We start from the raw sequence: 24185 nt of genomic DNA on the forward strand, positions 1-24185 counted from the left end.
AGGAAGCCTGAAAAAACAGACAATGCATTTTCCTGTTATGTAGCGTTACTTAAGCTAGGAAAAGTACATAAGGAGGGTGATGCAACTGTAGAAGAGGCTTTGAATAGTTCCAAACCTGGGCTCTACATATGTATGAAAAGGAGCCAATTCCGGTCATCTTGGACTGCGTGAAATCATATATTATATATATATATATATATATATATATATATATATATATATATATATATATATATATATATATATATATATATATAAATTCCTGAAATTGTGCAAAAGGCCTTAAAATGTATGCAAAATTGTGTAAATTATGCGAAACGGGCTTTGAGGTATCGAGAGTAAAACTTTTATGTTAGGTCATACCTCACAATCAAAAGTAATTCAAGACATTGGAAAGGAGACCGGTTCGCATAGTTACTTTGAGTTACTAGCCCTCTGCAAAAAAATAAAAATAAATTGTGTAAAACGAAATTACAGAAGAGTGAAACAATTTCATTTCGCATAGGCATACGGACTAGAATTCCACTTCAGATCAATATCCATCAGAAAGAACCCTCGTACTTTGAAGGTTCCCTAAAACAGTAGAGAGTGATAGGGTAATAACATGTACTCTGTTCTCCGTTATGTCATATTTGTTGCAACGCTACAGCTAAGATTCAGTTAACAATCGAACATTGGCTTGTGAGCACAAAAAAGCCCCCCCATCAAAGAGTACACTGCCATAGTTACAATATGAAACCGGACTCCGATTAAAGGCAGTTGTGTTTTGCAATTAAAACCGGATCAGTTAAACTTCCTTTTCAATTCTAAAACCGAAAGGCAAGTGGTACTTTTAGATAAGTCAACATAACCGAACTCTACGTTTTCTCTGATAAGCTGCTTACATGTTTTTGCGTGTGTAGCTTTCCTGCAACCACTAAATCAAATTACAGTCCTGTGTTTCCTTATGAGATTCGGAAGTCATCAAGAGCTACAAGCTGATCGGCAGTTCAAATTATTGCCGAAGAGACTAAAAAAAATTGTTATAAGTCCATAATTTTGGTGGGGACAAAGCAACATTTATTCATAGAAAAAAAAACACAAAGCAGTGTATGCAGAGATGTGTGGCAATAAATACACTAAAAAGTAAACCTACGAGGCTACAATATGGCACATACAATAGGTAAATGCACTGTCGAAATTCAGAACGCAAGACTTCAGATCAGACAATGTTGTACAAGCTTCCTGTTCCACATCTGGCTAGATTTGGACAGCTTCCATGTTACAGATAATGGATAGGAACATGTTCAAATCTGCCATTAAGTACATTTTCAACTACTTTAAAGTTTGAATTTACATTTTAGCACTGTTTAGTTTACTAAATTCCAGCACAGCTTAAAATTTAGTCGGAGGACCACACTCTACAAACATAAGGAACATTAAAACATTTTATCTGAAAACCAGGTTCTAAAATGCATCAAGACTCAAAAAATAAATTTTTTAAAGATTTATATGAAACAGTTGCAAAAAAAACAAAACAAAAAACAACACAACAAAAACAACGTTTAGTTGGCTATACAAAGAATTCACCCGCCGAAATGTTCTTTTTTGACTTTTTATGTATTTATCGATTATGCTGCTGAATAAAAAAATAAACCTTGCAGCACCAAAGGCAACCATAGGTTTATAAAAAGAGACAGGAACAGGGAATGTATGGAATGCAATATTTCTTGGAGTATGTTAAGCGTTATATTGTGTATGGAAGGCAGGTAAGAAGTACAAGGCTACATTGGTCTTCATTGAATAAAATAAGAACTAATACTGATCAATCCATGCACATCTAATAATCAATGCCTTGGTCGCTGTACTGGCCATGATAATCCCTTGGGTAGTCGTCTGGATACTCGCCCGGATAATCGTCGGGGTACTCCGCCTGATAATCGCTGTCACTGATTTCAGATCCATTTGTTCCCGTCCCCTGGCTTCCGTTGTGAATGACTGGTTCTGTAGGTGCAGCGCAGTACTTGGGGTCATACACTTGCCGACCAAGGCCATATACACTCATTCCTTTTTGGGAGGCTACTTTGTTGGTGCCCATCTGCAGTGAAATAGTGGAGTTGTCCATTGGTTGCATTATCCCCTTCTGGTCGTAGATATCTCGCCTGGTTCCGGGCGCAGACATGCCAGCCTACAAAGGTAAAAGAACAGATTTCATTTTTAAGAGTAAAGCTGAACTAAGGAATTTAGGTGATGAACATCTACAGCCAAACCATCATGCACAATCCTTCAACCCCACAAACTCCTACATAGCTAATAGCTGGACATACTTTGAAACAACGTCATGCTGTTTAGTGGCATTTCTATACCAGAATGTGGTTTGAGTAGGTCGTAATCTGACCGCATCAGATCCCTGAGCCAAAATAGAGGATTGTTTGACAGTTTCTGATGGACATGTTCTTAATGAAGCAAAATAACGCCTTCTGAATACAGAGCACAGTAGCTAAAAAAATGTCTGGAAAAAGAAAGATGGCCTTGCGGGCCAAGCACCCTGTCTTTATTAAGTGTCTCAATGAGCAACCAGGAGAACATTTCACAAAATGATTTTGACAGGGCTCTATTAGAAGAACCATACATTGTCAGTGGTAAAAGAAAGCACATTAATTTTAAATGCATGAGGCAGTGCTAAGAAACAGCAGATGTGAGACAAGAACTTCTAATTACCTTTCTGGAATGTAGTTGTGGCTGAAAAACACCATCAGACACGTTTTCCCCATTTTATTGAGGGAAATAAAATCACATAGATTTTTTCCACAACCCTTTAGATGCCAGATTCATGTTAATCATCTTCATATCAGAAAGAAAAATAACTGTAAAAGGAACACAAAACAATCTACTAATATAACAATTATATTTCTCCCGGAGAGAGGTGGTTAATCTCAGCTAGGTATGGAAGAGCAAAAATCTAAGAGCAATAAATTGTGATAGTACAGTCTTCAGTGCTTTAGGAAACGAAGGTAGAGGAAAATTATTGCAAGAGATCAGAATAAAATCATTCCATTGCAATGGGAACAGCACAGAAAAAGCTTTCCCACAAGGAAAGACCCTTCGAAACACTGGAAACTGCAGCAGCATATGGCACTCAGAAGGTGGTTTTCTATTTGAATAGTATTTATGGCTACAGCTAACAATAGATCTGGGACAGCTGCTAAAAATTGAGTGGTGGGCATTTCATAAAACTTTATAGATTTAAATCTGTATGGGCAGCGATAAGAAATTCTAACACCGAGTGGAGCAGTCTAATTTTTGATATACTATTAATGATACATTAAGAGTGGACTACCAGATAAATGCTATTAAAATAGCCTAGGAGCCATTTGTAATAGTGCATCAACTTCCTTCAGACTCAAAAAGCAGTGTGGGTCGAATTTTACTCATTCGATTGGTGCTAACCCACGCCATCAAAGCAATTTAATTCTTCATAAGAATGGCGTCACATGGGGGGCGTGGCCACGAGCCGAACATGGCGGACGTGTAGTGAAATAGCTCCGTCCCACGCCCGAAATACTTGCTGTTTATCCTGACATCCTGCATCGCCCGACCACCCAACTGAGCCCCCTAGAGACGCTTTAAGGGTGGCTAACTAGCGGAGAAGACCAAGCGTCCCGTAACATCACCTGGGGCCGTGGGAGACTGGAAGCGCTGTTGCGGCCTGGATCCCCGAGCCGAGCCGCGGCCTGGAGTTTGCCGATGAGTCGAGCTGACTGGCGGAGACCGGCGCTACACAGACAGGGACCGGCGGAGTGAGCACTGCGCGACCCAGCTGAGGCGTCCGGAAGACAGAACCGGCAAAGTAAATCCTTGCACGGAGGTGGCTCGAGCGGGACGGAGTGAACGTGTCCCCTGGCCCGGATCCGGGCGCTCGCGGACTGGACGGCCGGTGCGCTGCCGACTGGGAGACCACGACTGCGTGGGAGGCCTGGCCGACTAGAGGTGCTGTCGGGGGCGAACCGGAGTGCACCGCTGTGCGCCGTGGGGTGAGTGCTGTCTCCAGGCGGGCTCTGCGACTGGATCAAGAGGGGAGTCTGCTTTCGCGCCTGGCTGTGGCGCGAGGCGCCATTTTGAGACGACGGCCTCAGGGCACACAGGGCGGAATACACAGCCCAGAGCCTTGGCATTCGCGTGAGGTCACCTGCACGGCGGTGGGCGCAACTACAGCACCGCGCGCGGTGCATAGCAGCGTAGAAGACTCACCGCAGGCCCTTGGAATACATACTGAGACGCCCTTCTCGAGGAACCCCACCGGTGGAGTGTGACCGAGCGGCGGCCCGGTGTGTGCGCGGACCTGCTCCGGAGGCGCGGTAAGCGACAACTGCCTGACCCACCGAGCGGTGGGAAGCGCTAAACCCCTGCCGGGGGGGGGGGGGGGGGGGGGGGTTGGGGGACACACCTGCGCCGCTCTACACGAGTACTGGCCTGTGACACTAGCGGGACCTAACAGCTGTTTGGAAGTGACTCCAACCTCAAAGTGCATATACCACCGGACCACTGCATGTACCGGTGAGAGAGGCTGCACACGCAAAGTGAGCAATCACCCGCAGACACGCAACTTTCACCTGACGGGCTGGTGAGACCGGGCCACCGCCACCCTGCAGACGAGATCCATGGGGAAACACAGGACCAAAACGCAGGACCAGGGCACTACTGTGGACATGCAGTCCACCGGATCGGAAGACCCGCTGGCTTCCTCCAACATGGACATCATACCACCGACGGGCAAAGGTACACAAGATGCCAAACTGGACCTCATACTGGCCGAAATAAGGGCCTCAAGAGAAGCACTGGAATTGCGGATGGATACTATGGCCACTGGCTTGTCGCTCCTTCGGGCTGACCACAACAAACTGGCTGAGAAGGTGTCGGAACATAAGCTTGCGCTGGATGACCTGATACCACAGCAGACAGACCACTCCACGAAGATCGACAACATGGAGAAACAGATCAAGTTGCTGTGGGACAAAATGGATGACGCGGAAGGGCGGGCTCGCCGCAACAATGTGAGAATTTTGGGAATTCCGGAGCGAAGCGAGGGAAGAAACCCCACGCAGTTCGTTGAAGACTGGCTGAAGAAGATCGTCCGCCCACAGGTTCTAACCCCGATGTATAGTGTGGAAAGAGCGCACAGAATGCCTGCGAAGCCGCCCAAGCCGGGGGCGCCACCGCGTCCACTGATAGCACGCCTCCTGCACTATAAGGACAGTGACTCAGTGCTACGAGTGGCAAGAGAAAAAGCGCCACTAAGGTACGAGGATAAAACCATCTCAGTATACCCAGACTTCACTCCGGCAGTGCAGCGAGCCAGGTCTACATTCCTAGGAGTGAAACAAAATTGCGGAGCAGAAATCTGAAGTATGCCCTGCTGTTCCCTGACCGCCTCAAAATACTGTATGAGAATAAATCGCATTTCTTTGACACCCCTGAGGAGGCAGCGGAGTGGATGGAGGTGACTCTGACACCGCCGACTACACAAGATCCATTTGAAGAGGACCAGGGTGGCGAGCCCACACACCAGGAAGAACGTCAGCGGACCAATGCGGGAGAGGACCATGTGAAGGAATCGTCAACGAGTGGGAGAAGAAAGTCGAATCGGTCTGGGAAGAGGGCGAACGTAGTCCAGCTGACAGAGGCAGCTCTGGCCGCACACGATGCCAGAGGCACAACGGATATGGGCAGCACCTCGGACACACACACGGAGGTGTCTGGCTCTGCGGACAGCCTGCAGCTCTTCCCCAAGATCACGGCGCAAATGACAAACGATCTTTGACTGCACCCTTGGAAGACATCAGGTGGTAATGTATGAATCGCACACACAGGGACGAAAATGGGTGGACGGGAAATGGGAACACACCAGCTTAGGGCACGCTGTAACACCACCAGCAGGTACCGGGCAGGTGTACGTGGACAACACCCCCCCAACATATAGACAAGTTCTGGTTTGATTACTGCCCATGTTGGGCACCAAGGTTTGGACCTCGGGTTTTTCTACTTGGGGACCTTAAAGTTAGGGAGTTATACGTTCTACCGGCACTTGGTTCAATGCACACCATACCCATGGCCTTACTACCTCGAAGCTTGATGGACACGCCCACCACAGACAGTCATGGGGACCCTTAATACCTATAAACTGTGCACCTGGAATGTACGAAGCATGGGGTCCATTCACAAGAGACACAGACTTTTGGCGCAATTTAACCGGAGAGGTGTCATGATGGCTTGCCTTCAGGAAACCCACCTGAACAATGCAGAGAGCGCAAAACTGCTAAAGAAATGGAAGGGTCAGCTGTTTGCTACCTCTTAATCTGTGTTTTCAAGGGGGGCGGCAATTTGGCTCAGGAACTCAGTACCCTTCAAGATGGTGGAACAGAGAATAGATAAGGAGGGTGGATATGTCTTTGTGCGTGGTTTGCTGGACGGCTCTCCTGTTGTGCTTGGCAGTGTGTATGCACCGAACTCCGGCCAATCAGACTTTTTAGCCAGCGTGAATGGTGTGTTGGCAGATTGGGCGGAATACAAGTGGATTATAGGCGGGGCTTTTAACACGGTATTGGATACATCGTTGGATAGGTCGCACCCACCACTGCATGCCACAGAGTAGAAGGCAGGCAGACGCACTAGTGCAATGGGCAGTGGGGTGGGATCTGGCAGACACATGGCGTAGCAAACACTTGTTAAACAGAGAATACACCTTTTACTCCCCGCCCCATAGATTGCACACTAGAATAGACCGAGTTTTCTGTACCAGGCCCCTGCTAGAGGCGGTTCTTTTAGCGGAACATATGGGTAAGACCCTATCTGACCATAACCCAGTGGAAGTCACACTACAGTGGGGCAGGGTCCCGACGCCCATACCGACATGGCGCCTCAATGCAGAATTGCTGGAAGACACTGTCTTTAAGACATCACTTTCGGATGCCATTACAACTTATTTTAGCGTGAACACAGGGTCGGCCAGTTCCAGGCAAGTGGAATGGGACGCATTTAAAGTGTCGATCAGAGGGGAGGCAATGGGCACACGGGTTGACAGGAGACGCAATGTAATAGAAAGCCTCCGGGAAGTGCACCTAGCTAATTACAGGCCCCTATCCTTACTGAACACAGATTATAAAGTATTGAGTAAGATCCTAGCGACGAGACTGGCTCAATACATCCCACACTTAATCCACTCCGACCAATGCAGGTTTGTACCTGGCAGAAGTACGGCTATGAATCTACGTAGGCTAAGCCAACTCATGCTATACGAACAGGCGGGCGAGGGAACAGAGGGCTGTATTTCGCTAGACCTGAAGCAGGCATTCGACTCGCTTCGGTGGGATTTTATGTTTGCGACGTTTGAAAAGTTTGGGATTCCGTCCGAATATTTTGCCTGGGTCCAATTGTTGTATACCCATCAGACAGCTCGGGTGCGTACGAACAGGTGCGTCTCGGCGAAATTGGACATTGCAAAGGGTACCAGGCAGGGTTGCCCGCTGTCCCCGCTCTTATTTATTCTGGCACTGGAGCCATTGCTCTGTAAACTTAGGAAACTGGCACACCACAGGGGCATAAAACGAGCCGGAGCAGTTCACGTGGTGTCGGCATATGCAGACGATATCATTCTATACCTACGGGATCTGAGGGGTGACCTAGACCCCATCCCCGAAATATTTGAGGACTTTTGTACATTGTCGGGCCTCACCATTAGCGAGCCTAAGTCTTATGGATACTGCTTCAATGCCACTGGTGCGACCACCCCACTGTCCTTTGCACCACACACTTTCCAAATGGCGGACACAACCTTCCGATACCTGGGGATTCAGGTATATAGGGGAGCTGCGGACATGATCGACGGTAACCTGGGAAGGGCAATAGCAGCACTGAAATCGCAGTTACAATTCTGGACCGCACTGCCACTGTCAGTGGCGGGCAGAGTGGCCATCTCCAAGATGGTTGTACTACCCCGGCTAATCTACTATTTCACGAGCCTGCCATTCGTGATCCCTGCTATACTCCTTAGGACGCTGGATACGATTCTAACGGAACTGGTGTGGGGCTCGGGGCGGAGACGCATCGGCCTGTCCAAGCTGCAGCTCACCACTGATATTGGAGGTATGGGAGTCCCGGACTTACAGGCATACAACTATGCTTGCCAACTACAGTGGTTGGCTTACTGGTTGGCTGGACGTAATTTGCATGAAATTGACATGTTGAGGGCGGACTGGTCAAGGGGGAATGTCCATACCCTACTACTGCCTCGTTCGGAGGTCCCCGTTTCGACACCTCCGCTGCTTCGCCTTGCGATTAAATACTGGAGGAAGGCAGTGAAATACACGTCTCCTACGTCCTCATACGCCCTCATACGCCCCAACAATACCACTATTAGGTATTCCACTGGGGACGGGGCTGCTGTCGAACCACTCACCATATGGCACGAAGCGGGAGTGACACAAATTGGGGATCTGTTTGCAGATGGCCGGATGATGCCTTTCGTGGCCTTTCTCGACACGTATCATACTCCAGGAGGAATGTTCCTTTTGCATGCCGGAGTGCGTTGGTATGTAGAGACGACATGGGCACCGAATGGGCAAGAGCCCCTTGCGAATCCGCTACTGACGATGCAGTATCTCATGGGAGCGGGCAGCCACTTGACTAAATGGCTTACACATGGCATTAGAGCAGGGAGGGCGACCTCGTTACAGCCTCTACGAGCCAAATGGGAGGGAGACTTAAGAAGACCGGTCAGGGATAAGGAATGGGAACGGATCCTCAAGTTCCCGAAGAAAGTGTCTAGAAACCCGAAGTTTAAGTTCATCCAACTTATGGTTCTACACAGGGCGTACCCAACACCTCACCGATTACACACTATGTTCCCTAACACGGCTGATACTTGCCCCCGATGCGGTGCAGAGGACGCAAGGCTGATACATAGGATATGGGACTGCCCGAAATTAGGGTACTACTGGAAAACGATACAGGAGGCGCTACTTAAACTGGCTCCTTCCAAACCGGTTGACACCATAAAATATGCCATATTAGGGCTAGGGCCTGTAGAGCGCAGGAAAAGTGTAGCTACACGGTTCGCCGATCTGGCTCTGCTACTTGCGAAACGCACAATAACAATGCGTTGGAAGTGGGCTAGGCCGCCTGACCCAGAGGTATGGAGGGCAGAGGTATTGCGCTGGGGGAAGGCAGATGGGGGAGACACTGCAGCGTGAGGAGCGTAGGGGACTCAGGAAAACCCCAATATCCTTGGATTGGCATGCTACACTTGGGGCATTTGTAGCGGAAGGGGACATTGCGTCCGACTCACCATGTGCAGCCGATTAGGATGAAGATTAATGTGCTTAACAGTGTGTGTGGATTATTCTATTGTTAGCGCAAAATTGCATTCGGATGGAGGGATGGTGTTCTAGGTGTAATGTACAGAAACATTACGCAATTATTATGTAGGTGATCCCCGTGGGATCTGAGTGGTGTCCAAACTTGAAAACAGCCGTACTAGGTAGAGCCATACGACATCTAGTTTAAGTGTGCTTACATACGAGTGCTGGGTGAGGGGGGGAAAGGGGTGGGGGGAGTTTCAGCATGGAAGTATTGGGATTAAAATTGAAAACGTATAATTGTTGAACTTGATACTGGAGGTATGTGTACATATCGGACTGTAGAATTTATGGCTGAGTTGTAATACCTGCAATTGTACTCACCTATACTGCTAATAAAAAGATTTAAAAAAAAATAAATAAATAAGAATGGCGTCACATTAGACACCAAGGTTTTTTACGAAGTCTGGTGGCTGAGGGAAAGTGCCAAAGTCTACTGGTTGTACAGCAGAATGCCAAAGATTAAATTTTCCTTGTGTATTCAATATTTGTTGTTCTCTTTTCAGAGCTTAAGCCAATGAGAACACATCCAGTTCCTAACTGTCGATAGACCGCTTTAAGTACAGGTCATAATCCGATTGAGTGCTATTTTGAATAGACTCCATCATCGCTATAAGAGTATAGGCAACATATTTGCTTCAGCTTACTTTGGGATAGCCGAGTATCCTCTAAACTATTGGCTGTAAAACTATTACAGCTTTTGTCGGCTATCATACACAAGGGTCAATCAACTCCTTCCAGACCACTAAGCAGGTCATAGCGATTCTGGAGAGGTGGATAAAACAGGACAAATGGTACCAGACCCTGGCAAAACCTTCCTCTAGGTCTACTATTTTGGTGGGGATGTATTTGGTGAGGCAATCCACTAGGCCTGACTCTTTGGGGATAAAAGTAATGCAGGGATAACGATTGGACATCCCCCACCTTACCAAACCTTGGGTTTCTGCTAATAAAGTCCACCACCCAGGGATCCCTGAAGCGGACTATAATACAGTCCCCCTCTAAGTCTTTTGGGCAATACCCCACCCAATTTACTCTCCTAACATTAAGAATTTCAGTGGAGGACATGGGTGGGAGGGTTCTGTTTTTGTTAAGCCAGAAGTTGACTTTATTATGGAGATCCCTATAGGTTTCGGTTTTCCCCACCTCCAAAGGAACAACCCCAGTTAAAATGATGGTATAAGGTTCTGATTCGAGCGGTAGGTTAACACTAGGAGATCTAGGTTTAACAGACTTCATTTCAGGTTGGCCTTGACCAAAAGGCTTGGTTGCATTATTAATCTTACTAGGGGCTGGCTGTGTTTTGGAGACTAGACCTACTATAGGTGTTTTTCCCCTGGGTTTGGGAGGGACTTTATTTTTCCCCTGCTTTGGGTGTTCTTGTTGGTCCAACTAGGGTACTGAGTTAACAGTTGGCCCTACCCTTGGCGTGTCGTTATTGGGCTGTAGCTGGCTTCCTGTTTGAGTCGTCCCTTTATTAGTCTGAACTCTGGGGCTCTTTTCCAACCGGGCCGTGTTTTCTCTAACTAATAGCTCCAACTGATCCATTTTATCATTTAGCAACCTTGTCCTTTCCAACAATGGCAACAATAATGACTTCATCAAAAGTTCTAGTTTCCCCAGGAGGATGTCATCATATTTGGACGAGGGTTGAATATTGGCTTGATCGCTAGTAGTTATAAGCCCAGAAACTATGGAAGAGGGATTTATTGAATTCAAAGTGAGTTTACTTGTACACTTATTTTTAGATAGTTTCGCAGTGCCCCCCTTCTGAACTATCTCTACCCTCTTTCTCTTGTTGTTAATGGGTCTGGGCGGTGATACCATAATTGGACTAGTAATCCCTCCACTAGCTATAGAACTAGAAAGATCGGCTGTGTTATTGGTGTTCAATAAGTCATTGAGAGAGGAACTACCTGTTGATATCTCCAGGTCATGGGTTGCGACATCAAATTCTGTGTTCTCTGGGGTCAAATTTGGGCTTTTATATAGATTGTCACTGGGGTCGAGCTTGCATAGTGGAACAGGGGATACAGTCTGCCCTATTTTCCCCAGTGAGGACCTTTTCCCAGTTATTAAATCAATAGAGAGCCGTTTTTCAACAGAGGCTATTTCCTTTTCCAGTATCCTTGTTGTACGTTTAAAGAAGTGGTCAATGGTACCGGTAAATACCCCATTAGTAGTCGAGACTTGAACTAGTCTTTCTTTGCCTGATCTCAGGGGCATTTTACCGTCGCTACTTAACCACCTACCTATAAGAGTATAGATAATGTGAGGCCCCAAGAATGGATAAAATCAGGAACAGACCTCATATACAGAATACAAAAAGATAGGGTGTCAGGGTAGAGCTATGAGGAACACCACAAGGTGTTATAGAAAAACAGAAAAAAGGCCCCCATTACCACTTGTTGGGATCATTTCCACATAAAAAGAAAACCATTCTAGCACAGTACCATGAATGCCGACATCTTGAATTTCCTTTATAAGTTTAGAATTGACAAGAGTTAAATCCCGGGGATAGATCTAGTGAAATCAGGGCAATGCACTGAAAATGCGCTAAACGCCTAGGGTGACCAGACGTCCCGGATTTCCCCGGATGGGGCCTTTGTCCCTACATTTTTGTTAATTTCCGTTTTTTGGGACAAATGTCAAGTCTTCCTGCACAGCAGAATTTATAGGTATGTGCTCTCCTTTCAGGCGCCTCTGAAGTATGAAAATATTTGTTTATACCAGGCACCACAGGAGTAGGTAGCTGCCTGCTCCCAGCAAAGACACAGTGGGGAAGAGGGGGCGGGAAGGTGCAAGGTTGAGGTCCTGCGATTGCTAAGGCTACGTAAACACAGCCTTGTAAGTTTGTGTATAAACACACACATTTTACGAGATGTACAAGTCTAGCACACATTTATTTTTTCTTTTAAAGGGTGTACTAAAAACGGGTCAGGCCAGATATAGAAATAAGACTAAAGGCTTTAGTCCTACCTTTATGTCTGACCTGTCCCTGGTTTGGTTTCTCAAATTCTGGTCACCTTATAATCTGCTGCCCAAGCATCGATCAGCTAGGATTGCAAGTGATGTGTGTGTTCTGATTAGGTCTAAAAGATGTTTTAGTATCATCTCGAAGCTCATTATTGCCCAGAAAATAATTTAAATACTAGGCATTGTGGGATTCCAACTATCTGGCAAGAGGAAGACAGGCTGCGAGGCCTCATCTGAGAAGGAAGGATGCCTAGGACTAGGCCCCATGCAACACGACAGTGAGCATTCAGCAGTCTACGGACGGAGATGCCGTATTTATAGTGAATGTCACACCAACTGAGACTTGTTGCCCACTACGGTGCTCCAGGTGACAAGGGCAAGTACATAGCCTAGGTACACACTGGAAATCACTTACTGGAGTCACGGGAAGTGTGCTGTCTTCATGTCTAGTCACGAAGACACAAAGATACTAGGTTGCTGGTCCTTGCGCTGAGGGAACGCACAACTAAATACTCCAGACAAATTGGGCTCTACTGCTGGGGGAACTGCTGAGTGCGAAAATGTTCATGCATTGAGACAAATCATTGGTAAATGTGGTCCCGATGGGAGACTGGATGAAACTGTGGGCCTACGTATAACCCCCCCTACCCCCCCCCGACATGGCAGTGCTCTTGACCAACGTGTTAAAAAGGTATGCTGTGCCGCTGCCTAGGCACGCCAACTGTGTGATAAACAGCTAGAGGATACAGCTGCAGTTTCGCACATCATCACCATGGGGAAGGCGGACAGAAGCCAAATGCACCTCAACTTCGAGACTAGGAGTTCCATCAGGCCGACACAAGATGCCCATCCCGATCACGAACCGGCTTCGAGCTCACAGGGGGGTGCCTACATTGGAAGCTATGCTGCTAGCGATGCAAAACAGCCTCCAGTCCATTGATGGGGAAGATTGACAGCCTAAACCTATGTATGAATCATGTCTGCCAAAATGGACAAGCAATCAGTGAGTCTTATAGCAGTGGAGCAGAAGATCTCTACAACGGAAGATGAACTGCAATCCATAAGCATGAAATGCCAAACATGGAGGTGGTCCTGGCAGTGATTGAACCAAAAAACGGGGATCTGGAGGCGTGCTTGCATTGGAATAATCTGCGAATAATTGGGGTATCAGATTCGACCAACACTGGAAAGATGGAAGCCTGTGTAGAAACCAATGTCTGGCATCGACAACCTGTCACGTCGCCTGGTCATGGAAAGAGCACATAGATCTCATTGTGCTGCCACCTCCCCCATCGGTGCACCTCCATGCCCAATCATGGCGAAACTATTAAATTATTTAGACAGAGCTACAGTGCTTAGATTGGCACGTAAAAAACAAGACATTAACTACCAAGGCAATCGGATTGCATTCTACCCGAACTTCGCAGTGACGGTTCAGGTGGCCGCCGGGAGTTCTTGCCCATAAAGAGACTGTGGCAAAAGGTCGAAATCCGCGACACCATGTTATACCTGGCACGTCTTCGTATCCACTACAATGGGAAGTAGAGCATTTTCATGACCCCCAAATCGGGCACAGATTTCCTCAAAACCCTATCCCTGGTGAAGCACGACCAGTGCATGGATGCTACCCATACATGGATTGACCCGTGAAGGGCCTGGCGAGCCCTCAAGAGGCAGGAACCCCAATAAGCCTGATCAGTAGATTTGTACTTGTCATAATTTTTAGGTCTCGCGACCTATCGATGCGCGCAAGCGCATCGAGCGGAGCGAGAATTCAAGTGCTCGAAATCCTCGTGAAACCAAGGGCTTCTTGCTCTGCGGTTTTGTTTAAGTTCACGTGAATCACGTGATCAAACAAGCACGCGCATCAGCCTCCCTCCCTCCTAATTGCATTTTTTTAACGGCCACAGCACATCAAAGGACTTCGCCCAGCGTGTGCTCTGCAGCTTCTCCTCCCCTAATTATTCATGGCTGGCCGGTGGCCGGCCATACTTTCAATTTCCCGGCTTGCATTTCCACATTTGGCAGCTTCTTGCCCTTACCCGACGCTGTTTACTTATTTACTTTTAGTTTATTCATTATGAAAAGGCACTGGAATGATGCAGCCCACCCCGAGGATTGAACCCTGTTTTCCTGCACCAAAGGCAGCAGCGTTAGATGTTGAGCCACCTCCTCGCACCGTTTGTATCATGTGTTTTTTAATGCCTTTGCTCGCTTCCCATCGTTTTCTTGTTTTCCCCCTCCCTTTCTCATCACGTTGCTCGTCATTTCCTTGTCCTTTTTTGCTCTCACTATTTAATTTCTTTTTTTGTTCCTTAATTTTCTTTAATTTCTCTTATCTTCTCATATATTTTTCTCTTTTGTCTTTTTATGCTTCTATGCATTTCTCTTTTTCTTTCTTTCTTATTTTACCATTTTCTATTTTTTAAAACTGCCATGACGCGGTTTAGAGCAGTAATTAAAAGTACAAGCATTGGCATTGCCAATAGGTCTCGCTTGTGGGATATTGTGCTGCAAAACTAAATACTTATAAGGTCCCGCAAGTGAGACCTATTGGCAATGCCAATGCTTGTTTTGTATGTTTTTCTTTTGCCTTTACTTGTTGTGCAAGGGAATGTCTTCAGCAGGTTTGGAATGCTAAAAAGGGTAGGGGGAGGGTTAATGGTTCGTTTATTTGTGCATCACCAATGCATCACCCACACAGTCTAACTCTGTGCATGATACCCAAGACATCTCACTGTACCCCAATAAAGCATAACTACGGGTACACACTCCTTGGTAGATGACCAGGGAAGACTGGCGATCGTTCAGGAGACATTCCATGGCACCTCCATCACACTCATCAACACATACGCACCTAATGTGGATGGCACCGATTTGTTTCGCGCCCACATGGCCACACATACACACTATGTCCCCAGTCAATATAATGTGAGAAGGGGCTTTAAACACATTTAGATCCTATGGCAGACAGGGCAGTGATGTCAGATTGGCATGCCAATAAAGCTGCAGGTATTTATAAGAGAAGGGTTGGAGGAATACAGCCTGGTTGATGTCTGGCAGCTACGAAAATAGTTCAGGTGCGAGGGCACATTTGTGTCATCAGTACACAGCACCCCATGGTCTAGATTAGACTACTGGCCGATAACTAAAGAGGTGTGCCAGTGGATGGACGAAGTCAAACACAGACCTAAAACACTATGAGATCACCCGCCAGTATTACTGCACCCAACACTGCCTAACCGCTCCCCTGCTCACTTTACATAGTATTATTTGATGCTGTGTTCAGAGAACAAGTACGCTTAGCAATTATTGAATATTTTGAGACAAATGCTGGGACTGTGGAGGGGAAAGACCTTATGGGAGGCATTCAAGGCCGCAATCAGGGGATCTGTAGGAGCACTCAGACGGGCGTGTTGAAGTTGTTACATTCAATAACACAAAACAGAAAGCAAGCTACACTCCCTAGAGCGGGACTACAAGTGCCACCCCAGATGGACTACCCTGGCATCTATCAGAGCACCTTAAGGAATGTAATGACATTGTGGCACAAGAAGCACCGTTCTTGTCCAATCATGTGGCACGTGAATATGGCGAGGGGAACGGCCTGGCCCTCGTCTAGTTGACAAGCGGAGGGCACCAAAGAATGCGGAACACATGGTAAATATAGTAGATATAGCCACACAGAAGCACTGACAAGCTCTCCATCCTTTCAGTCTTTAACACCTTGAATGCTATGGGGATTTTTCCCCTGTGCTGGAATTTGACAGATACCACTTTACATGACGAGCTGGGCTCGTCATGAGCGTGCGAGGAGGCTACTGCATGACGAGCCCAGCTCGTCATGAGCGTCGAAGGGGTTAAGCAATTCTACACTGATCTGTAAAGCACTCGCAGGTCTGCTACACTAGCTGACATCAACATATACCTTGAAGATGTGGCACTGGCATGCCTGCCCCTGGGTTAGAGAGTACCTCATACAACCGTCAAAGACATCCTAGAAGCAATACGCGCCCTCCAACACGGTAAAGCTCCATGCCAAGAGGGCCTGACGGGAGGATTCTATAAGGAACTCATTGAGCTCCCAGCACCACACCTACATGCCATGTAGGACTAGGCTTCTTAGAAACAGATTCTACCACCTCCTTGCGTGAGGCCTTAATAGTAACCTTATTAAAACCAGACAACCTGAACGTTGCAAGTCCTACAGACCACTACCTTTAATAAACAAAAATACTAGATAAAATACTGGCTATGTCACTTTAACCTCTTATTTCCCAACTGACTATCGGACCAGTCCGGATTTATACCATCCCGAACAACTCGCACAACCTATGCACCGTATTTGCCTTATTACATCAGTTGGACACTTCCCTTCAGGCGGTGGCAGTTCTGTTGGACGCCAACAAGTCCTTTGATTCTATTGCACAGGAGTACATGTTTGCAATCAAGGCCCCTATGGGTATCTCAGAGGCATTCCTCCATTGGATCCGCCTACTGTATATGGACCCAATGGCCCGGGTACGTGTTAATGCGCACATGTCAAATGTTTTTCCTATCAACAGGGGTACATAACAGGGCTAACCCCTCACCATTGTATTCGCTTTAACACTAAAACCACTAGTGTGCATCATCCAGCAGAGTCATGCAGCATCTGCTTTACAGTTTCGCCTGCGAACTCTAAGTATTACCCTCTATGCAGACGACATGGTTCTATACATTAGAGGATCTCTGGTACACCTACCCCCTGTGACTCTGCAATACATCAGATTTGAGCACTATTCTGGTCCAAGTATCAAATTACCGAAATCAGTTACATTCCCCCCTTCACCTATGTCTCAATAGTGATCAATTAAATTCCCGCTAGTGCGGGTATGGACCCTTTAAAATAGTTGGGAGCATGGATACATAGAGACCCCAAACCAGTGGTAAGATCCAACTATGGCAGAACCCTTTTGAGTTAGAAGACAAAGGGCCAGATGTAGGTAATTTTATTTTACCACTTCTTAAATACCGAATCATACCGATTCGGTATTTAAGAAGTGGTAAAATAGATGGGGGGAGATGTAGGTATTTCTGAATCGGTAAATACCGAATCGTTAAGATTCGGTATTTACCGATTCTGTAAATACCGAATCGGTAATGCCCATTGATTCCTATGGTTTATGAACAAGGGGGTATACCCATGTGTAGTCACTGGGACCTGGGTTGAATAGATGCTGAAAGGAAGGGGTCCCAGTGTGTCAAGGGAACTACTTTCACAGTTTAAACAGAATTAATCAACAGTTGTTTAGGCATTTATTCATGCCACCAATGGCAACCTCACACCAACATTTGTATATATGCTGTACTTGGTGTTGTATGCCTTTTTTGAATAATTTACTATGTGATATGCAAGTTGTTGCTACCCCATTGGTGGCATGAATAAATGCCTAAACAACTGATTTTACTGTCACATAATCCCTCCACTTCACGATCTCCTCACTATCACGTTCCTTCTCCTTCCTTGGGGCACTGTATGACGCTTAATACAGTTTATTGCTTTCTATATGATGTATAATATACTCTATCCCACTGTGAATTAAACCGTGTGGACCCAAATATTTGTTGTTGATTAATTCTGTTTAAACTGTGAAAGTAGTTCCCTTGACACACTGGGACCCCTTCCTTTCAGCATTGATTCCTATGGGCATTGAAGCCCATAGGCATCAATGGGCATTACCGAATCGGTATTTACAGAATCGGTAAATACCGATTACAGCAAGGGTGCAGGGGGTGTCACTTTGACACCCTCTAGCACCCCAAATACAGGCATGTGTGCCCTAAGGGCATGTCTGTGTGTCACATGGCACAGGTGTGCATGCACAGATGTGCATGCACACCTGTATTCGGTATTTTACCACCCAATTGGATGGTAAAATACCGAATTCTGAAGTCCTGTAGCACTGTCAACAGTGCTACCTACATCTGGGTTTTACCGAATCGGTAAAATTACCGATTCGGTATTTTACAGATTCGGTAAATTTACCGTTTCGGTAAATTTACCGAATCTGTAAAATATTTGCCCCTACATCTCGAAAACCAATTACCGGTCGGTAACGGCCGAAATCGGCCGTTACCGACCGGTAATTGGCGACCTACATCTGGCCCGAAGTCTCTAGATGGTCGCGTTTGCCATTGTCATTAGAGGACAGAATAGCAGTCTTGAAGATGGAGATACTGCCCTAAGTTTTATGCTTGTTTGCAAACATACTTCATCCACCTCATTAATGAGACAGGGTGCAAGTTCTGCTGCACGCAATTACACACGTTTACCTCCAATTATTATTTAAGGATACTACACTTTAAATTCCTACACCAAATGTAATATAGTCCAGTAAAGCTCTGCAAATTTGTGTTGATGCTTATTGTGTGCGATGTTGAGCAGTGGAGGCGGACGTCTTGCACCTAGCCTGGCAATGTACCTCATTAATGCAATATTGGACTCAAATCACTGAGATTAACCGATATAGTGTCAGAATCGGTGGCCTGCGACCCTGCCTTTTGCCTGCTGGGATTGGTCAAAGATCTCCAAACCGCTAACCGTAGATTTGTGTCAGCGGCCCTTTTGCTGGCAACGAGAAGGGTGGCCCCACACTGGAACATTAGGGTTAACCCCTCCAAAAACAACTGCCTCTCAGATAAGGCCTACTGCAGGTCTCAAGTTCGAACTATATTCAGATAAATTGCAGAGACCATCGAGGCCCAAGGATATATGGGGGCCTGTAACAGCCTATCTGTGGTCAAACCCAGATCTTTTGACTGGGTGTGAGTGTTTGATTGATTCAGATGCTCCGTCCATCACCACCCCCTTTTGTACCGCTTTTGGCAGCCATAAGTGTGGCAGGGTATGCTCAGACGTGAGTCCCTTGCTCACTTTGCCACTGGATTCAAGCAAGCCGGGCTGAAGACGGCTGGAATGCCAGAAACCGGTCCTCGGAAGCTTGTTTCCGGTCCAGGGAAGGCATGGCTTGGCAGTTCGGGCTGGACTGTTCCCATGAGGCACAGGGTCAGACTGATTTGCATATAGCCATGTCTGAACTGGGGTGGCAGAGTGGGCTAAAGAACGGTGATGGATCAAACCCAGATCTTTTGACTGGGTGTGAGTGTTTGATTCAGATGCTCCGTCCATCACCACCCCCTTTTGTACCGCTTTTGGCCGCCATAAGTGTGGCAGGGTATGCTCAGACGTGAGTCCCTTGCTCACTTTGCCACTGGATTCAAGCAAGCCGGACTGAAGACGGCTGGAATGCCAGAAACCGGTCCTCCGAAGCTGGTTTCCGGTCCAGGGAAGGCATGGCTTGGCAGTTCGGGCTGGACTGTTCCCATGAGGCACAGGGTCAGACTGATTTGCATATAGCCATGTCTGAACTGGGGTGGCAGAGTGGGCTAAAGAACGGTGATGGATCAAACCCAGATCTTTTGACTGGGTGTGAGTGTTTGATTGATTCAGATGCTCCGTCCATCACCACCCCCTTTTGTACCACTAACCGATATAGTGTCAGAATCGGTGGCCTGCGACCCTGCCTTTTGCCTGCTGGGATTGGTCAAAGATCTCCAAACCGCTAACCGTAGATTTGTGTCAGCGGCCCTTTTGCTGGCAACGAGAAGGGTGGCCCCACACTGGAACATTAGGGTTAACCCCTCCAAAAACAACTGCCTCTCAGATATGGCCTACTGCAGGTCTCAAGTTCGAACTATATTCAGATAAATTGCAGAGACCATCGAGGCCCAAGGATATATGGGGCCTGTAACAGCCTATCTGTGGTCAATTCCAGAAGATCCTTAGGGGGCTGAAGACGCTGGGAGGCACATGGGGACACGTGTATTGAATATGTTATGGATGTATTGCGAGTGCACAAATGAAATAGACGGGCATATTTGCAGGCAATACAAGAACTGGGGATGCAGGTGACTACATGAGTTAAGTTTCATTTAAAACAGGTTACACGTTGTATTATTAGGATACGAATACAAATATACAGAAAACAAACAGCAGATCTAGTAACTGGAAATTAGCACAAACAATTGCCAGTTGAATGTCAGATAAATGGGAGGTAATGTAATATTGTTCTTATGTAATATTCTCCCTAATGCACTGGATTCTTTTTCAAACAAAAAATGTTGCAATTTCATCACAGGATTGTTGTGATAGGATCCCCAGAGGGAGGTTCTCATTACTGAAGGGGAGTTCATTAATGATTTTAAATATTTATTTATCATTGGCACAGGAGATTTAGTGAAAAATCATAGGGTGCCTCTTTAGGAGTTTAAATTTAGATGCTAATATCTGTACAGTTTTATATTCATTAAAAATATTTTGATTATATTCATTTGTTTGATTATAAGTGCTTTAAACATTCTGTGTTGAGTGTTGATGAAAGTGAATATGTATGTGGTTGTACACCTGACGTGAATTGTTATTTGCAGAACCTCTCCAAAGGGTACATTTATTTTTAACAATGGAGTTTAAATTTAGCCAAACTCAGTATGTAGTCTGAAATTGGGTTTAGTACTTTTAAAGAGTTTCCATTTAACCCAGGGAAAGCTTTGTATTTACCCAACAAAATTTTGGTAGAGGAGATCAAGTCAAGACCAACGGTTATGACCTTATGATATGGTTGCACATATTTTTCAGAAATCTAATTAGTTGGAAGAGGCTGATCATAGGATAACTTAAAATAAGCCAATGAAGGCATATGAACAGAGGGTAGATGCAGGGGCAACGATCCAAACCAAAATATGCCCAGCCTCATGAGTTGCAGATAGTAAGAACTGCAACAAAGCAGAGGAGTTTAGCAAATCAGTTAGTGCAAGCACATTAGGCTCAAAAGAGATGGTGAAGTGAAAGTTGAAATCAGATAGGAGCAGATTGAGCAGTAGCAAAGGTTACAATGAAATCACAGAATTGTCTCAACGATATGTTGATGTTACCCGGGAAATGGTAAAGCAGCATGCATGAGCATGCATAGAGAGATGTAGAGGACTAGGACATTGCCATCAGGTAGACAGGAAATGCAGAAATAAAGCACTTTTTTGCAAATAGAGCAAAGCTCACCCTGCTTCTCTCACACAACTCCGACCAGTGAGACTTGTAGTAATAAAGAGGTAGTTTCTATCATGGCATAAGAGACACGTCTTTGAACCATGTTTCACTAAAACAGAATAGCTACATCATAATCTATGAACTGGTTGCAAATTTCAATAGTGTGATTAAGCAGTGATTAAGTGTTAATCAAATAAACATTTATTGGTATCTTAATGTATTATATATACATATTTGTTTTAAAGAAAAGCTGTTAAACCCAGGAGTGACCACATTGGGATTAACTTCCAACATAGAATTGGACAAAGAAATGTATCCACATTAGTTAGGACTTAACATCTACTAGCAGAAATGTTTGGCAGTGATGAAGATTTAGTACATTTAAAGAAGCTTACCTGAGGTGGACTGCATTTTTTAAAGGGGTCCCCACTGGTTTAATGCGGTCACCAAACGCATGCAGACCCACCTCTAATCTTTGTAAGAAAACCAAGAGCTCAGAGGCTACCTACGTGGCTTTGCTGTGTTTTACATAAGCTCCAATTAAAAATAAATTAATAGGCAACACGACTCTCCTCTGGGCATGTACGGGCACGAACAGACTTTCCTTTTGTGTAACAGCTGACCAGCCAGTGTGCTTTTGGGTCCCAGGTCTTTGGCGGTGCTGAAAAGATCAGTACCAAAAGCAGAGCATCAGCGGGTAAAAATACAGGAGGAAAAATCTCAGCCTAAAATTAGGAGTTCCACACAAAGCTCATTGAGAGGGGTAAGAAAGTTCTAAAAAGCCTACAGCAAAAAAGAGACCGATTACCACAAAACAGAATAGATGTAAAAAAAACTGCACCTGGAGCCATTATACATGAAAGTTAAAATACAAACTTAAACATACGTTTCCACACGCAAACACAAGTATAAGTGCAAATGTGAGCAATAAATGGGGGTGCTAAAATGAAGGGACGAATCGTTCTGGAAGCTAGCATTAGCATAAAGTGAATGGTTGTGAAGTCAGTGTGTACTTTAGTGTCATGGACCTCAGCACATGCTTGGAAGGTCGTTCCTCAAGCTAGAAAGCCAAAAGGGATAACACTAAAAAGGGAGCAGAGTAAGGCAAAAAAACAGGCGACCTGGTATCATGCCACCAGAAGAGAAGCAACCGTCCAAAATGGCGATGAGGAAGTTTAAAAGGCCTACAGATAAAGGGAGATTACTACTACATAAGAAAAACAAAAAGTCAAAACGGTGCACCTATGGCTAGTATGTGCCAAAGTTAAAATACAGGTTCAGGACCAATATCACTAAGATGGGTATTCTTTTGCCAAGATTGATTTTAGTGTGGCTCCTAGAAAAGGTCTTAAATTGTAGAGGTGGTGAGTGGAACATCTTTATATCAATACTGAAGCTAGGAGGTGAATTGTGTGATAGCATTTGTGATATCTTGCTCAACATTACCCCATCACAACCATTCATATAAACATGAGTAAACATGCACAGCTATAGATCACTTTGCAATTCATAGCTTGAATGCATGCCCTTATGTGGAGACCTAGTGTCAGGAGCACCTGTTGGAATGTCAGATATCCCAATCTTTATGTATGGGTAATGCTCTGATTTCTGTGTAATGCTCAGATTTCTGGGTAATAGCCGGTGCAAAAGTAAGCCTCTTCATGGTGATTTTGCCACTATATGGCCAGTCACTTGCTCAATATGAATTTTCCTTTGCTCAATAGCATCTACATTATCCTCAGTGTCTGCAGATTAAAGTAATACGTAACCATTTTGTACGGTTGAAATGTGGCTCCATTCAAAAGATTTTATTTTCTATTTTAATTTACATCTATTACCTGTACATACTTTTAAGAGCTAGGGTCTTAAGAACTCTTCTCGTGTCATGAATTTGATTTACTTTATAGTGGATTGGTTCGTTTTAAGGCCACTAACCTAGCCAAAAATCTTTGAGGTGAGAACTCTTGAGGCTGACCCTTTACAATACTGAATGACTGGCATGCTCAATTGTAGTATTTGTCCTGGATGGTTTTAGTGGTTGGGAGGGGCAATACCCGTCCCAATCAATATCTATGATGCCTGATCTCCCCATTTATTCCCGAAATGGGGTCATCTAGTTCTTCTCTGGTTTCGCTTTGCTTCTTATTCCATCTTACGATGTCAAAATCTTTGGTATCGTAATGTTTTCTAGTCTGAACCAGATGACAGAAAAAATGTGTGGCCCTATGCCATGGTACATTGTGGGATTCAGAGATATAGGTAATTTGCTGCATGCTAAAAACCAAACACATTCTTTGAACAAGAACACTTTTAGAGATTCAAAACCCAACAAACAATAGTTGGTAGAATGCACAGCATCTGATCTATTATACCACAAGCATAAACTAGTGCATTCCCCAGCAGTCCCATAGATTACAGCAGAATGTGACGACATCGCCGAAATGGTGCATTTACTATGGGCTCTACCTACTTACATTGAAAACACACAATGAACAAACTAGAATTATAGCATGACATGAACCAAAGCGAGATATAGCACAGACAAGACCTACATGCATAATTAATGTCACAGTAGTCAGGAAGTCTGAATTTTGTGGAAATTGAAAGGCTACTTCTCTGAACATTTATCGGTGTGGCTTCTCCTCCTACCACTCCACCTAAGTGCAATTCATTGCTCAAGCGGCTGACATCTTCCACTGAAGAGATGGTGTTTACAAGAGGAATGTCCAGGC

At 45.4% G+C, this 24185-nt stretch overlaps 1 protein-coding gene across 1 annotated transcript in view; it reads right to left on the reverse strand.

The window, feature by feature from the left end:
- Positions 1-1036: 1036 nt before the first annotated feature.
- CNN3 (calponin 3) overlaps positions 1037-24185 on the reverse strand; it is a 186540-nt gene continuing 163391 nt past the window's right edge. Inside the window, exon 7 of the mRNA XM_078641278.1 lies at positions 1037-2167. Coding sequence (XP_078497404.1) covers positions 1820-2167 — 348 coding nt within the window. The 3' untranslated portion in view covers positions 1037-1819. The remainder of the gene's footprint in view (positions 2168-24185) is intronic.

The sequence above is a fragment of the Lissotriton helveticus genome, chromosome 1_1, assembly GCF_964261635.1.
Source record: "Lissotriton helveticus chromosome 1_1, aLisHel1.1, whole genome shotgun sequence".
Lineage (NCBI taxonomy): Eukaryota > Metazoa > Chordata > Amphibia > Caudata > Salamandridae > Lissotriton > Lissotriton helveticus.